The sequence below is a fragment of the Limulus polyphemus genome, unplaced genomic scaffold (genome assembly GCF_000517525.1).
Source record: "Limulus polyphemus unplaced genomic scaffold, Limulus_polyphemus-2.1.2 Scaffold3397, whole genome shotgun sequence".
NCBI classification, from domain to species: Eukaryota; Metazoa; Arthropoda; class Merostomata; order Xiphosura; family Limulidae; genus Limulus; species Limulus polyphemus.
Window position 1 is genome coordinate 70,868 of NW_013669007.1, and position 17,422 is coordinate 88,289.

Consider the following 17,422-nt stretch of genomic DNA (forward strand, 5'->3'; position numbering starts at 1 on the left):
AAACAATTTTTTTTTTCCATTTGGATTGATCTAAGTCATAGCTTCCTGTCACCTTATCTTTTTCTCTAAGTTATATTTCCAGAATCAATCTTATAATAACATTTTTGTTAAATTTTAAAATAGCCAGGATTACACATAACTTGTAAATTGGAATAAAACATAAATGAGATAACAACAGTGGAAGATGTTACTGAGATTCACACTAATTACTGTCAGGAATCAAGAACCATCTATAAAAAAAGTGAACAGTACTTTGGTTTGACAACCTTTACCCTTATTCTATAAAAATATAAATCATGTCTATACATTATGCATCCTGTTAATATCATCAAAGCTAAAAATGGGCTACATACATCTTGATGCCATTATGTGAATTAATATCGACATTAATTATTTTTTAAAGCTTTATGTTAATATCATGCAAGTTACCATGTTGTAGAAAGTTTGCAGCTGAGAATTAATACTAATAATACCTACTTTCTTCACACTATGTTATACAAGATATGCACTAATGCAGCAACTAATACAACTTCTTGATGGTTACAACAAAACCAGGAACTGATAGTGACATATTCGTCAAAGGTAGATGACCAGTATAAATTGAATTTGTTAAAGGCATTGGACATGATCTTTACATTTAAAATAATTAATGACGAACGTTAGCTAACTTACGCTAAAAGTTTATAATTATTTATCAAAATTAGGCCTACGTTAGTTATTAAACTTACACTACAGTATTGAAGTAGCCTACAAATTAATATTTCTACCTAATACTAAAAGTAAAATATACAAATATATGATATACATATTTAAATGCTAAAAAATGACATAATATTTCTGACTGTCACAAATGAATTAGCTATAATGTAACGGGAAATTACACCAATCAACAAACATATATAGTAAAATTGAATCGCTCACCATCGTCGGCCATTTTCAAACTTCCGCCAGGACTACACTGATCACTAGTCTCATAGTTTCTAAAAACATATAATAATCGCGGTTATGTACAATCAATAAATATTTAAAAACACGTTTCTAAAACTGTCGTTTTATAAAAGTTATGGGTAACAAATAGAGCATTTGGAAACTTATTTACTTTTCACTTAAGTCTCCTGTTTTTCGTTCTTGTACTTTTAAGTATGTAACCAATATAATTACAAATATTCGAACTAACCACATAATGGTGTTTATTCAAATAGGAGATTAGAAATCGTTACTAAACCTCAGTAGAATCTCCAAATGAGTAAAGATATTAGCATTCGACATATAAATTATGGCAATATTGACGGGATCAGCTTAAGAGAAAGCTGGCCAGATGTTTGAATGATACGAGCTGACTTTCAGTTTTTTAGTATTTAATTTAGTAGATGAGATGGCCTGGATGGACCGAAATGTCTACTGTTGTTCATTTATTTAATGTTTTGTGTTTTGAATCAAGATATGAAACTAGCTTTTCAAACAATTTTAATTCAATTTTCTTAAATGTAAAATCTTGAAAACTGCGCGTATGTATTTTTCTCCACTCAACGAATGTACGAGATAAAAGTAGTACATTATATACCTTATAAAACTTACTTCAAATATATGTATATATATATATTAATTTATCAGGCTTTTGTTTCACTTATTTTACTCGAACTGTGTGTGTTTTTCTTATAACAAAGCCACATCGAGCTATCTGCTGTGTCCACCGAGAGGAATCGAACCTCTGATTTTAGAGTTATAAATCCGGGGGATATTTGCTTGAAATAACCAACACCTACATTACTTCTTTTTACAGTCACGCTCACCCCTTTTCCAGTCACATTTTCCCCTTTTACTTTGATCAGACTTATCTTGTTCTTCTTATTTTTTATTTTTTGTTTCATTATTCTATTGGTTTGTTTTTAATCTTATGTACTCTATTGAAATTTCTCCAAACAGTTTAAATATCCACACAAATTCTCAAATCCCAGCTATTTTAAACTAGTTTACTTTAAACTAATTACGGGGATCCCTCGATTAATGCGTTTTCGTTTAGTGCGCTTAAATTTTTTATAACCAATATTCGATTAGTGCCTGCATAAAACTCGATTAGTGCGGTAATACTTTTAGGCACCGAAATTAGAAAATTTTTAAAATTAAAAGTAGAAAATGGGTAACTATTTTACTTGTCAAGTTATTACTAGAATGTCCACCCCGGGGTATTTTAGCGATTTTTTAACCCCTTGCCCAGGGGGGAAATACTTGAAATACCCCCGGGGGGCAAATCTTTACTATTTTGCTGAACAAATATCTTTTTCATAACAATAATTCATAAAAACCATCGTCCTCATCAAAATCATCGTCATCATGATGATCGTCGTTGTTTATAGGAAACGCACCATAGATTTGAAATATAAGTCAGTGAAAAAGGGTAAAACCTTTGCTCTCTTTACTTTAGAGAAATACAAAACAAAACTTACTAGACCACTACAGGCCTTTCAATGACATTGCAAGTAAGAAGTTAAATCCTTATTTTTTTATCCCCAACACAAGTGATAGAGATTTTAGATACAATTAGAAGAAACTTACTAGCACACTTACAGTTCATCATTCCAATACACGATGAATAATATGAATTATACTTGGGCAGATGTTAAGACTTCCTTCTGCTATGTTACTATGAACCTGTTGTATAAGGCAGCTCCAAATGCTTGATAGTTGTTATTTTTCTCACCTGGATGATTACTTAATATTGTTAATGCTGGTCATTTTAAATGAGAAGCAAAGGGTGAATAGCTTGTTGTTCGCTATTCTACTCATTCACTCTGAAAATTATTTCCAAATGAGCCTGATATGCCTCCCATGGTACCTTTCCACCATACTCCATTATTTTCTCGATTGAGATGTTGCGGAATTGGCCAGTTAAATTCGGAAACTGAATTTAGTAGTGACGTGGCACAACAGTAGTAGTAATAGGTATAGACCAAATAGGTTCATCTCATTTATCAATTCGTTTTACAGATGTTTTATTCTGTCACTGATGTTATTTTTTTATCTCAATTCTCTCTTTTTCGTACATTTTTCAATTATGTCCTTACAACCTTTCTGTATTTCTTCAATTTTGTTGCTATAATCCTCCATACACCTCCAATAGCTTCATTAACATTGTCTTCAATCAAAAATTTCTCATTCTTTTTTGAATATTCTGTCATTTTCTTTTAACTTCACACTTAAATTTCATCTCTTACCTTTTTATCTTCTTTTAATTTTCTATATACTTTTCTTGGTCTTTTTTCTTTTTTCTGTACATATCTTATTGACATTATTTTATTGTTCTGTCTCTTTCCTCACTTTCTTTTAATGTTTTGTCTTTCTTCTTTCTTTCCTTTCAATTTTTTTGTCAATTTCTTTTTGTTCTTATTTTCATTTTCTAAGCTTCTAGACTGTAAAACTGTTTCACCAATTCCAATGAATTTCTGATTTTGGTTCACATCGTTATTTTGAAAGCTGAAAGTTACTCAAAGTTTTATTTTATTTTCACCAAAATAATCTCACTGTTGTAACTGTTGTAACATATTATATTATTGGGTGTTTTCGTTTGGATTAGTTTGTAAAAATATTGCCAAGTCTAATCTACTTAATAACATTGAATTAATTTACTTATTCAGTAACATTTGCTATCGGCTATTGTTCACTTTGACACAAGCTGTAGCCCACAGTGGCTCAGCAGTAAGTCAATGAGCTTATAATGCTAAAAATGAGTGTGGATACTCACAGTGGGCAGAGCACAGATAGTCGATTGTACAGATTTGTGCTTTACAACAAACAAACAACCAAACACAAGTTTTCCACCTACATTTACAAACAATGTTTCAACAGAAACTGCAAGAATAATGGTGCATACCTAACTTGCTTATAATATTTCTTTGCAAAGCTAAATGATCAATAAATTAACACCCTAACATAGTGAGTAAGTGAATAGACGCAATAATTCTCACTACTAACACTCAACTGAATCACCTTTTGAATACTCATTGGTTACTCAATCATTCACTGATTATCGTATTTATACTCTTCTCTTATTTCTTCATACTACACGAAATTTCTAGATTTTGAATCATGTATTCTCTAGCAAACAAACATCTAAATCAAAATATTAAAAATATAGCTTACAACAATATTTTTTGTATATTTTACCATTTTAAAATATTTGATGTAGAAAGAGTGCTTATGGACAAAAAAGAAAAAAAATATATATGTTGTAATAAATATGTCTGTTTCAATATATAGGCATAAAATACTTTTAAATTATGTATGAAATATATAAAATAAGAAGCTTTCATCACAACGAAATTAAGAGGGATGCGTAATGATTCGTGTCTAATACGGAAGTATGACATTAGGGCTATTTTATTTACGTGAAGTAGTAACTAGTATTGTGTACCACTACCATGTTCAGAAAGTGTGTTTTAGTAATGCTCAAAGTAATGTTATGCGTGAATCGTTATGATGTATTATAAGAGTGAAATTATATATATGTTTATGAAACTTATAATAATAAGCACTTACGTTACTACAACTTTAAGTTCCAGTGCAGCGATTTATGCCCATGGTTATACTACAGTAGAAAGTTTGTCTAGTTTTGGGGTTAAGCCTAATGACACTCACAGTCCTGTCATTCCTAAATTTCAAAATAGTGAAAAAGACTGGACACGTAAAGAGTTGTTAGACATGAAAGTGAGTCGCAAAACATATCAACCACCGTTTAAAAAGAAAAGAGTAAACGTTTTTCAGACTGATGAACTGAAGCAAGATAATCCTGTCTCAATAAATTTAAAGAACTATTTAAAAAGCAGTCAAACTGAAAATATTCAGAAAAGAATTTTGTTCAAATCACCATCGTTTGATTCTTATGTCCATGCCCCTAATTTTTCTGTTGCTGAAGCTGCTAATAATAATGATGGAAGTGAATATAGATTGCCAAAGCCTGACAATATGTGTTTGAACTTACTTGGTGATTTTGCAAATGCTTCATCAAAATTTATTATGTGCTCAATAATTAATGCAAAACCAGTGCGAGTCTGTAGTCTTTGTGTGAAAACATTTCTTCATGTGAAGGAAACTTACAATAGAATTTTAAAGGTAAGAATTGTAGAAAATAAACAAATAGGAATTAAGTTTAACAATTAGATTGATCTACCTAGATAGTAGAAGTTATGGTGTTACAAATCAGTTGAAAATTTACTTTTGAATGTTTCTACTGTCTGTATCAATGTATGGGAATGTGTAGCATGCTATTTTATGGTAATGCATTATGAATAAAATAATGTGTATTTTATAATTTATTATTATATACACATGGATTATATTATATGGCTTCACTTCCTATAGCACTAGTAGAGTAGCAATGATATTTGTGGTAATGCAACTATATTATGATGGAAAACGGAGGAATTTACACAATTTTCCAACTTTTTTAAAATGATAAAATTCCACTATTTTTTTTAAGGTGTAAATCAAAGTAAAACTTGTGAATATAATAGTTTGAGAATGATTTTCATATATCTTGTAATTGGAGATAATTTAAAGTTATGCTGAAGACCACAAATTGCTGAGTGGTGATAATAAAAGGACTGACAGTACTGATGCCGAGAAATTAATTTTCCTAAAGAAAATACCATGTACTAAAAGCACCATTGCCACTAAGTAAACTGTAAAGGAGGGAAAATTTAAGATTTTGCTATTTTTGTTAAAATTGTAAATGTTTTTGCAGATTTTCAAACTTTGAGGTAATGTTTAACATAACATAATGTTTTGGAACAACATGGGACCTGTTGGTCCATCTTGGCTGTTCCATCCTCTAAAATAAATTAGAAAAAAATCTTAAACCCAGTCCTTATCATTCATATACTTATCAAGCTTTTTCTTAAACTCGCTTAAATTTACTGCCTCTACAACATCTGAAGGTAACCCATTCCAAAGGCCAACCACCCTGTTGGAAAAATGAAACTGTCTTAGCTGAAGATGACTCCTACCTTGCCAAAATTTATATTTGTGTCCTCTAGTCCTACTATTATCATTGTTAAATATGAAAAAAGATGACAAGTCAGAACTGGAAATCAGAAATAAATACATTGTTTGCCTAATAATAATAATATTTTAGTTGAAAACTGAATAGTATTCAAACTAAGAGAGTAAGTTTAATGATATAAGATTTGATATGAGATTAATGTTGTAATGGGAATAAATGGTGATGTTACAATAACTATTTGTGTTACTTGCTATTTTTATCCACTAATGCATAATAAAATGTAAAACTTGTACTTAGCATTATAAATAATCATAACACTTAACTGCTACTTGGATATTGTATATTACTTGTAACTTTAGTTTCAATTTCAAGGTTTAAAAACATTGAAATTCTAATGTAGCTAAAATGGCTATGGCTTTGGTTGATTTTCATTTTAAGTATATTTGGTGAAATTATTTACAAAAACAATTTGCTCGTAACCTGACATGAGATAGGTGTACAATGAAATTGTAGCTTTTAACATATCACTTAGGAAGCAAGGGCCTGTTGATCTATCTAGGTCATACATACACTCAAACACTCAATGCCAGATCTTATCATTGTAATATTAGTCAAGCTTTCCCTTGAATTAGCTGTATCTACCACATCTACAGGCTACCCATTCCAAAGGTCAACCTCTGTTAGAAAAATAAAACTATCTTAGCTGAAGATGACTCCTACCCTGCAAAAATGTTTATTTGTATCCCTTTGTTCTAATGATCTTACCATTAAGTACTGAAAAAATATGATTCATTGACACCATCAGTTCATTTAACAGTGTTAAACATGTAAATCAGATCCCTTCTAATTCTTTTTTTTTTTTTTAAGAGAAAACAGTTTTAGAGATCCTAACCTTTCTATGTATGACAACTTTTCCATCCCTGGTATCATCCTTCCTTTGAATCCTTTCCAATAATTTAGTGTCCATTTTAAAGATAAGGAGTCCAAGGCTGAAAACAATATTACAAATGAGGCCAAACAAGTGCCCTATGCAATGAAATTATAATCTTTAGACTTGTATTCAACATTTCTGTAGATACAACCTAATATCCTATTTGTCCAACCACTAGCAATAGTTAAAGTTATCTGTAATAAAATTGTGCCTATAATTTATATTATAATATCCCAAATGTATTACCTTGTAATTGTTAACTGGGGTTCAAGGTGTCATTTACAAAATATTTGTCCAACTTGTCAGTTGATCCAGGTGATTCTGTAGTACCTGAAGTAGATACAGCTAGAATTACCAAGAGTTTAATGTAATCATCCAACTTCACTAATTTACTAATTATGCCCCCTATCAGCATCATGCCACTTAATAATATGAATAGAATATCAACCAATACCATGTCTGTCATATCAAGCCATCCTGATGAGTGCTGTTATTGGGTGAAAAGCCTCATCGATGCTGGATACAGCAGATATAGTATGGTTGACGTAATGTTATAGATTTTTCTGTACTTTCAACCATAAGTTCTTAGATTTAATGTAAATAAAAAAAGCAAAGGTCCAAACACTGCCCCTTGAGATATTCCACTAATAACAAGGGTCCAGTTTGACTGGACTCCATTAGTAACAGCCTTTTGCTTTCTTTCATCCACCCACCCTACAATTCAATTACATCGTCTTTCTCAAACCCCTACCAATGTGATTTTCTTAGTTAATCTGCTGTGTGGCACCTTATCACAAGATTTTTGAAAATTTTAAGTACACCAAGTCCACATCCTGTCCATTGTCTGGATAACAAAAAAAAAACATTAGTTAAAAAGAAGTTAACAGGTTAGTAAGGTAATGTTTTCTCCTTTTGTGAATCTATCTTGGCTCTTACTTATTGTATCCTGTTTCTTTACATAATTTTTTGAAGCTTCTTTTATCAGACTAGAATTATTCACATTAAAGAACTAATATTAATTGGCCTATAATTTTCAGGGTAATTTCTGTATCTCCCTTAAAAATAGTCCAATCCCCATACCTTAACAACCAGTCTGCAAGTCAGTAAGACTGAATGGGCTACAAAGGGGTTACATGTTTTCAGGTATTCAAGTTAGTACCAAAAACATGTACTCTGATAAAGGGCTTGATCTCTTAACCTCTAAAAACCACACTTCCAAAAGAACACGCCCCTCGATAATGTTTGGCTGAGAAGATGCAGATTTTAGGGAGTTGGCCGGACTGTGCTCCTTTTGCACAAAATAATAAAAGTGTTCATGCTAGCATACTGTGATTAGTCAAATAAAAAATAATTATGAATATTAGATTGTAATTGGTCTAATAGAGAGGTAAGACCATTAATTGGTAAGGAAAGGTGTGTAATAATAAAATATTTGCTATAATCAGTGTCAATCATGTAACATTAAGCTAGTTCACAGTTTATAGATAAATTAATATTAATTTAACACTAAAATAACCTATTTACTGATACTTGTGCAGTTCATTATATTAGTACACGATGTCCAATTACATGTAACCAATATTTAATTTAAATAATGTACTAACATATTAAATTCTCAGCTGCTACAAAATATTAATACATAATCATTTCAACTCTTGAATAAATTTTCTTTTTTTTCTTATCTAATGCTTGTGATAATTCTTCATTTCAATCTAATATTTAATAATTTTAGTACCTTATAACTAATGCTTGTACTGTTACCTAAAAACAACAGTAAATTAGGCCTAAAGATCTAGTATAAAGCCAAATGTTGTAACTTTAGGCTTACCTGTACCTGTAGTAATAAAATCTGAAATTGTCCAATCTTAACTAAGATGTACTAGAAATAATTATTCCAAATTTTAATTATACCAGAAAAACTTTATAATTATAATTATAAAGTTTTTCTGGTATAATTAAAATTTGGAATAATTATTTCTAGTACATCTTAGTTAGGATTGGACAATTTCAGATTTTATTACTACAGTTATTATTACTTAGTATTTCTAATTTCTCTGTTTAGAGCTCAAAAAGTTTCTATCTGTTGTTCTCGACAGAAATATGCCCTGACAAAAATTTATCTGGATAAGCCTATCATTTGTATTAAATTTATGCTTGGACATCTTGTCTTGTTGTCAATAAAAGTTAATGTTAATTCAGCATTATACACATGCATGTGCAGGTATTTTAGTATTGTCACTTAGCAACAAGAGGGATTTAGCTGTTCCATTACAGCAGTGGCAAAATATTATTTTTTTATTAACCTCATAGTTAACCCTATTTTTTAGTAGTTTTCAATACATTATGTAAGACATAGGAATTCCAATTCTGACTATTCATAAAATTGGAAGGAAGAGCACAGGTTTAGTGTGATGTCATCCATTATTCAGCTGGAAATAAAGGTGGGGAAAGGTAACTCATTTTTCTTCAATGTTTGTTGGATGTCCCTTTATGATTGTAAGTCATGAAAACTCAAAAGCTATGGCTCAACTTTATTCGCTCTAGATTTGAAGAAAACAGACTGGAATGATTGTATTTATGGGAAATATTTCTAATAAAACATTAACACTCTTGTAAACATTTTTGTACCTTTGAAAATACTTCAATAAGCATTTTCAGACTTTTGGATCCTTTTCATAGTTGTAATAAACACTGTTTTCTTAATGAAATCCTTGACTTCTTTACAGTTGTTAGTATTGCTTACATTTTGTATTGAGATGTGGTTAAACTGTATTGTTATATGTAACAAAATAGTGTTAAAATCTGACATTGTATGTCAACTATTTTAAAATAAAACAAAAAACATGACATTTGTCTTGTTTTCTTTTTCTTTTCATCAAAATTATAACAAAGGTATAGTTAAATTAACAATTATACAACCTGTTAATTACAGGTTGTATGCATTATTTGGCAATATGGATCTATTAATCACTCAGCAAGTGGCTGAATAGATAAGTTGAACAATAGGTGCCAGTCCAAGGGTCCACACTGACACCTCATGTGGAGATCTGCTGCCTCATAGGCAGTAGGAAGGAATACTTTTACTGATGGTGGTTGATTTGGGCATAAGACTCAATTGAACACATAAAAAGGGAACAAGATAAACTTGTAAAATATGAAATGTTAACTTCTACTGAGTATTGAAGATCCACAACACTTTAATTGTTATACTTGCCAGCTCACTTGGCAAATAAAAATATATCTGAAGTCATTGATCATAAATGTAATGGACATGTTTAAGAACAGTCAGAACTGTTTCACTGAGAATGTTATCTAGGTAATGACGAGAAATGATTCAAGTGAACACACTGAACTTCACAAATAGAACTTGAATGAACTTTTTCAATTTTGAGAATGAAGTTTTTCACTTCACGTTTGTAATTTCTGAAAACTTTTCTGTTTGGATACTGGTGTTGGAAATCTTATATGAACAAAAGGTCTCTAAATCCCTTAGAGCACACAATTTTGAATGGATGCAGATCCTTAATACTGATTGTGGCAATTTTCAGTATAATGATCTCAGCTTATAAGGACTTTTATTTACTTTAAAACTTTTAGACTTAGTTTGTTGACCATTAGGAGCATGATTTGAAGGCTTTTAAACATCTAAGCTGTCATTTTCTTGGAGTTGTACCATCTTGTATAAGTGAAGGGTGGTATCAGTGTATTTGTTGTTCCACCAGAGAATTTAACTTCTACATTAAATTTTTTGGCTATGATGCATTATTTTCGATTTGGTTATCTTTTCTTTGTTTTTTTGAGCCAAAGAGCTTCTGTATTGCAGCTTTTCATTTTATATTTTGGCCAACTTTAAACTTGTTTGCAGTAGAAATCAATTTTGAGTTTTCTTTAAGAGAATGTATCTGATTAGAATCATGTTTAAATATGTAGATGAGAGTAAAGCCCCACTCTCTTTAATTTTCAAAGTTCCATCACTGCAATGTATTATATGGCAATTGCTGTGTACAAATGTTTATGGGAATTCCAAGGTGTATTGCATTGTACCAGTTTAGGACTTCTTTATCATGATATAGTACATCTATTCATACAATCCCTATATTGCACTATAAAGATACCTGTGATACGATGGGTCCATACTTCTTAACTTTTCCACCACTCTCATATATATATGTCAAACTTGGTAATTGATATCTTTTTTAAACACCTTGTTTAATAACAGCTTCTTTATTTAACAACTTTCCAAATGCTTTTTATGATCTGCAAAAAAATTGATTCCAATGTCTTGCTAACATAAAATGCCAAACTAACAAATTGATAAAAACAGACACCTGGTCAGGAGTTCTTACTACAACCGGGATTCCAATCGAGATACAGACGATTATTCTTTTAATTTCAAGATTGTGTTTAGAATCATTTACTTAATCATGTCATGTATATTAGTATAATTTTTTTTTCTTTTTAGATGGATGTATCAATATTGAACATCTGTATTTTGGTTGGGTGACTTTGGTTGTTATATGTGCCATCAAAGGATTTAATACCCGCTTGTCAACACATTTTTCTTATGTTACATAAACACACAGCTACTTGTAGTTTAACAGCTTTTCAGTTAAGTTTCCTTTTTTCTTATTAATTATTTAATTGTGTGTTTACGTGAAAGTGACTGGAGAATATTTGTTATTTCAGAGAGAAGAGGAAGGGTGCAAACAGAAGGTACTCGGTGAAGACAGGCTTATGATAGTTCAAACTACCTATCAAAATATTGTTGAATTGTGGTCCAATGGTTGTTGCGATAGTAAGTGAAGAGTTTGTACATAATTTTAGGTTCGATTAGATAAGTCACTTGTGCTCATTTTTGTGATATTCATTATGACATATGGGTAATTCATTGCTTTGGGATATTACTTTCAAGTTTAAATTTTGTGATACATATACATACTCATATTCAGTTGTATAACTTTTATTATTTTACTGACATTTCTGTGACAGAAGAATTTATTTTTATTTGGGTTTTTTCAAGGGGGTTTAGATTTGTTCATATATCTTTTCCAAACAGCAATGTAAGGGTGTGTCATATGAAATTGTGACTACAAGTACTATAAAAAGTTCAGAGATTGAATTTAAATTGATTCCTAAACCTCACTGTATATTTAATAATGTTAATTCACATGATTTTCAATCATTTTAGAGTGTTAATAAAACAAATTGTAATTGGCTATATGAATAATAATAGTAGAAGGAACCATTATTTTAAAGCTAATTATAAACTTCAAATAATGTAATATAAACAATATTGCTGCAAAATTGTAATTTCTAAAAAAAAAACAACTGAAAAGCAAAACTTTTGAATTGAAAGATGAAGGCCAGTATTGATTATGTTTCTGAAATAAAAAAATATTTTGATAATGCCATACTAAAGCTCTTGTTACTCATTAACAACATCAAGATATTACACAGCCCTTTTTGTATCTCAATACTAAAATTACTGTTTTATGACATATTGTCTGTAGTTATAAGTTGAAACTTTTGTTCATAAGTATGAAAGATTGAAATTAAGAACAGTAGATATTTTATGTGCTTCTTAGTCATGTGTAGAAATTTGTATATGTCTGGTGTCCAGTTAATATTGATGTTAAGCTTCTTGTGTGACTACAGGTAGTAAGGTTTTTCAAAAATGAATCATTTTACACATACACACAAACACACACCTATAATATTAAAGTTTGGTCTAATGCTTTAATTTTCAGATAAAAACTGTCAAAGTTATTCTTGAGTTTCATGTAAAGTTACTCTCTTGTCTTTTTTTTTATACTTAAACAAATTGAAAATGATGAGTCGTAATTAAATACTCCAGAAATGTTGCTACGTGCTTAAAATTTTTGAGCTCGGCCCATAGCCTCACCCAGGAAATATTTATATATTTAGGTTTTCTATTTTGATGTTTTCAAAACATCAACTGTGGATTTGGGGCATGGGTCATTTGTGCCAGTGCCTAGTGATGCCTCTGAGATACTCAATGCTAGTATCACTTTGGCAGATGAATTTTTTTTGGGAGTGGGTAGGTGTTACACTATCTATGAAGTTTATTGAAAATGATAAGACAAAAAATTGTTTCAGATTTTTTTTTTCTATAACTATAAACTTTAATATCTAAAACTTTGATAAATGTACAGTAATTTAGTAAAATAATCTATACTATCAGATAACTTTTATTTTATAGCACTTAACTGTTTTCTTTGTAAGAGTCCTAAACAGGAAGTACCTAACTATATAAATTCTAGAATTGTTTTCAAATAAAGTTATAAGCAATAATTCAACTTAGTTAATACACTTCTTGATTTATCATCTTAATTTGAAGTAACTAATTTCTAAAGGCTTAATGGTTTGAAAATTATTGTTGAAATTTACTGAATGTACATTCTGCTAAGCTGGAGCTTTCCATTGGACCTGACATGAATGTTTTATATTTGTTTAGTATGTATTAAAGGTTGTGAAAACTAATTGGTACACCTTTAAAAATCAAAGCACTTTAGAATGAGATCTGTCACATGTAAAAGTATGCCATAAAGGTTTGGTGCTATTTATTTTGATTTTTAAAGATCTGTCAATTCTTCTAATAGGTTAAGAGATTTTGTCTCTACTGGAACTACAATATTCTGATACGATGATTAGCTATTTTCGTCTGAAGGTTGTGCTTTTCTGCCTTGATACTTGCATGCTGCCAGCCTTGTGAAACTCCCACCTAAAATTCAAGTGAAACAGTTGAATTTGCACTACTGTGTGATGATGTATTAAGTAGCAAAATCATTCACCAATAGGAGTGAAACATACCTACTTGCACAAATGCTCCCTCTACATTCGTGTGTGAAAGTCCTAATATTTTTCCTTGGTGCAGTTGCACATAGACTTGTATATTTTTGTTGAGACATGAAGCATTTACTTCAACAATTTTATTTTTTATTTACAATCATTCAATATGAATTCAAAAATTAAGATGAATTTATTTTTCTGCTGATGTGAGTACAAATATCACTCACAGTTACCAACAATTTTGGAAGTTCTTGCCTGTTGAAATCGTGACAGCCATCATGTATTGCAAAAGGTACCAATCAGGTTGAAGTAAAGTCGAAGAGTAACGTAGCATTGTCTTCTGTGTGGTGAAGTCCATGTTGCCACCTGGACCCTCTACTTCCTTTACTGCCGTACGTTCTTCCCTTCACAGATTTTAAAGCTGAAGTTGAGGAGCATGAAATGGAGTGACTTTTCTACCCAATACTTCTCTACCTAATGAATATCTCGATTTTTCTTCCTTGTGTATGCCTTCTACTCATTGTTTCCTTTCTTCTTCCCCTGTTAGTGCCATACGGCATTTACTTCAGGTTTCAATTTGCTCCTGCTGTTTTATGCCTCATCCTTCATCAGGAAACATGTAGTAGTTATTGTTTAGATATAGTTAATTCTTCATTAACACTTAACTCATGGTACATAATGTTTGGATATTGTTTATTACTCCTTAACTTGCACTAGTTAGACTATAATGTTTAATCATAGTTACTTACTTCTTAACATATACCACTGAGTATACTGTGTTTAGTCACAGTTCATCTCTTTTTCACATGTACACTTAGATGTTAATGGTTGGTCATATTCACTTATTCCTTAACATGTAAACATGGACCTTTAATGTTTAGTCACAGATAGTTGCTCTTTCAATTGTAACATGTTGTTGATACTTCATTCTGGTTTATTACTCCTTAATGTATCCAAATAGAAGGTAATGTTTACATCTTGTTCACCACTTCTTCACATGTACTCTTGGTAGATACTGCTTAGTCTTAATTGATTATGCCTCGTTATGTATATATATAACTATGTGTGAGTATAGTTTCTTATTCTTTAACATATATAGCTAGAAGATAATATTTAGTTCTAGTTCATTACTTCTTCACATATAACACAGAGAATATGTTGTTTAATTATAGTTCTTTATTCCTTATTTCACTTGGAAGGTAATGTTTCATCTTAGTACATTACTTTTTAATAGTTACACACAGTAGGTGATGCATCGATCTAGTTTCTCTTTATAATGCATACTTAAACGTTCATGTTTAGTCTCTTTTGTTACTCCTTAATACGTACACAAAGGATATAATATTTCAATATAATTTATTCTTCCTTATCTTGCACCACTTTGACAATGTTGTATATACTTCATTCATTACTCCATAACATGGCCACTTAATAATTAATATTTTGTCTTAGTTTTACTGCATGGATGGTAATGTTTAGTTCTCGTTCATTACTCTTTCACTTGTCCACATAGACTATAATGATTAGATCTGGTTAATTACTACTTTATATACCATTAGAAGATAAGGTTTAGACATAATTGCTTGTACCATACAATGTCTCCCATAGTCATTGGTTAGATGTGGCTACTAACTCCATTACATGCACTCCTAGTAGATACTCTTGAATCTTCTTTCTTTACATACACATATAGAAGATAGTGTTCAGATTTGGTTCTGGGTCTATGCCATTTGAATGTGTCCATAACCTTTCATGTTCAGGGGACACTGCATATCATTGTGGGCTGTGTTCTTGATGTGACCATGTCCTACCCATGAATTTTTTTTTTACCCACTGGTCTTCTGAAGTTCTGCTTTCTCATTGTTCCTTCTTTTGTTGCTAACTTCCTCTTTTCTAGTCTGTGCCTCAATCCTCAGCTCTGGCTATCTGTACATTCAATCTGGTCTGTCCCATCTATTATACTATGCATGTCCACTTCCTCGTCTTCTTCCTCAGGTCCTATTGGGTCCCTCTGATGGCTCCTTACAGTCTATCCCAACCTTGTTCATATTATTCCACCTGCTCAAGTCTCAGCCCTGTCTTCCCCTTCCTAACTTTCCATCCCTTTTGATCCACCCTTACACTTTGCTCTTTCATCTTTTCCCTTTATCATTGCATATGGGATTGTCCAATCCACCTCCCTGATCATATATAGCTATCCCTTGTCCCACTCCTGTCACCCTTCTACCTCTTCTGTGTGCTGACGTAAGGGACATACTTATCACCTTGGTTTCTTTGTCACCATTCCCTTTGATTTCATTCCATTGTCATATATTCCTCATATTTCATAGGATGGTTTTCCTATGGTTTGTAAGTCTCTTCTATCTTGGATTTAGGGCAACATTTCCTTCACTTTCTGCCTTTCTTAGTGTCACTTTCCCTTATTCTCTTTTGCTGCTTTTCTACCTTCTTTCATTCCTTCTTTATCCATTGCTCCCCTCCCTCCTACTTTCCTGATTGGATTATGATTGTGGTTCTTCATGATTTTACCTGGGTCCCTATCAAACCTCTAGTAGTGGATATTTCTGCTCTTCCTGGACTCGTGAATTCTTTTCCTACTTACCATTGATAGCTTTTGTACACATATTTATGCCCTTGTTTCTTCCTGCTTTTCCCTTCTCCTTTGTCCTGATTGGTCTTTCTTTCCCTCGTATTTCATGAGCTTCCCTTTTGGGCTCTTGAAAGGTGGCTCAGAGAGGTAATTTCTGCACTGGTCCCTTTACCATCTCAGTGTGGGATTCTAGTTACTATGTTCACGAAGGTGAGCCATTGTATTGGAAATTAACATTTTGTTTACCTGAAAATGTATCTCCAATAGATACTCACTTCTGTGCACATTCCCATATTTCCTCTTGATTTGCTGGTGCACTTTTCTTGTTTGCCTCATCAAAGAATGAGGACATTTGGAGGTGAATGTACATGCAGCATTTGCATAAAGAAGTGTATCACACTCCTAATGGTTAAGGGTTTTGATGCATGATATGCCATCACTCAGTAGTGCAACTTCACATGAATTTTAGGTTGGAGTTTCAAAAGACTGGTGGCATGCAAGTCTCTAAGGCAGAAGAGTAGTGTGAAAGAGTAGAATTCTGCTCATGACACCACACAAAAAATCAATACACTCAAAAACCTCATAAACACAGCCACAAGACTCTGTTCAACGGACTACATAAATGAAGAAATCAACCACATAAAGCATTCCTTCATTCACACCAATAAATTTCCACCAGCTGCTGTTGAAAAACTCTCCAACATTCCCCACAACAAAACTCAACTCACAAACAAAATTGATACTAACAAACCCAACACCAGAACATTACACTGCAGTTTACCTTTTGTTCCTGATACCAGCTCAAGAATTATCCACATGACAAAACTAGCCATTAAACACAATATTCCTGTCAACGTCAAATTCTCTTAAAAACCTGGCCCAAAATTAAAATCGTTACTAAACAAAAATGATTTAGAATCACACAATACCAAAGTCATTTACAAAATAACATGCAATAACTGTCCAGAATTCTACATTGGAGAAACAGGAAGAAAATTGGAAACCAGATTCACAGAACACAATAAAAAACCATCCCATGTTTTCCACCATTGCAACTCAAAAAACCATAGTATATCTATTAAAAACACAGTAA

General features: G+C 31.6%; 2 protein-coding genes across 3 annotated transcripts in view; one reads left to right on the forward strand and one right to left on the reverse strand.

Annotated features, from left to right (window-relative positions):
• The window catches only part of LOC106469285 (centrosomal protein of 97 kDa-like), a 64,960-nt gene extending 64,021 nt beyond the window's left edge, over positions 1 to 939 (reverse strand). The window contains exon 1 of the mRNA XM_022397763.1: positions 922 to 939. Coding sequence (XP_022253471.1) covers positions 922 to 934 — 13 coding nt within the window. The 5' untranslated portion in view covers positions 935 to 939. The remainder of the gene's footprint in view (positions 1 to 921) is intronic.
• A 3,409-nt stretch (positions 940 to 4,348) lies between these two features.
• LOC106469286 (osteopetrosis-associated transmembrane protein 1-like) overlaps positions 4,349 to 17,422 on the forward strand; it is a 28,924-nt gene continuing 15,850 nt past the window's right edge. For both annotated transcript variants that reach the window (XM_013929772.2, XM_022397762.1), the window contains exons 1-2: positions 4,349 to 5,109; positions 11,616 to 11,724. In XM_013929772.2, the coding sequence (XP_013785226.1) occupies positions 4,474 to 5,109; positions 11,616 to 11,724 (745 nt within the window). In that variant the 5' untranslated portion in view covers positions 4,349 to 4,473. The remainder of the gene's footprint in view (positions 5,110 to 11,615; positions 11,725 to 17,422) is intronic.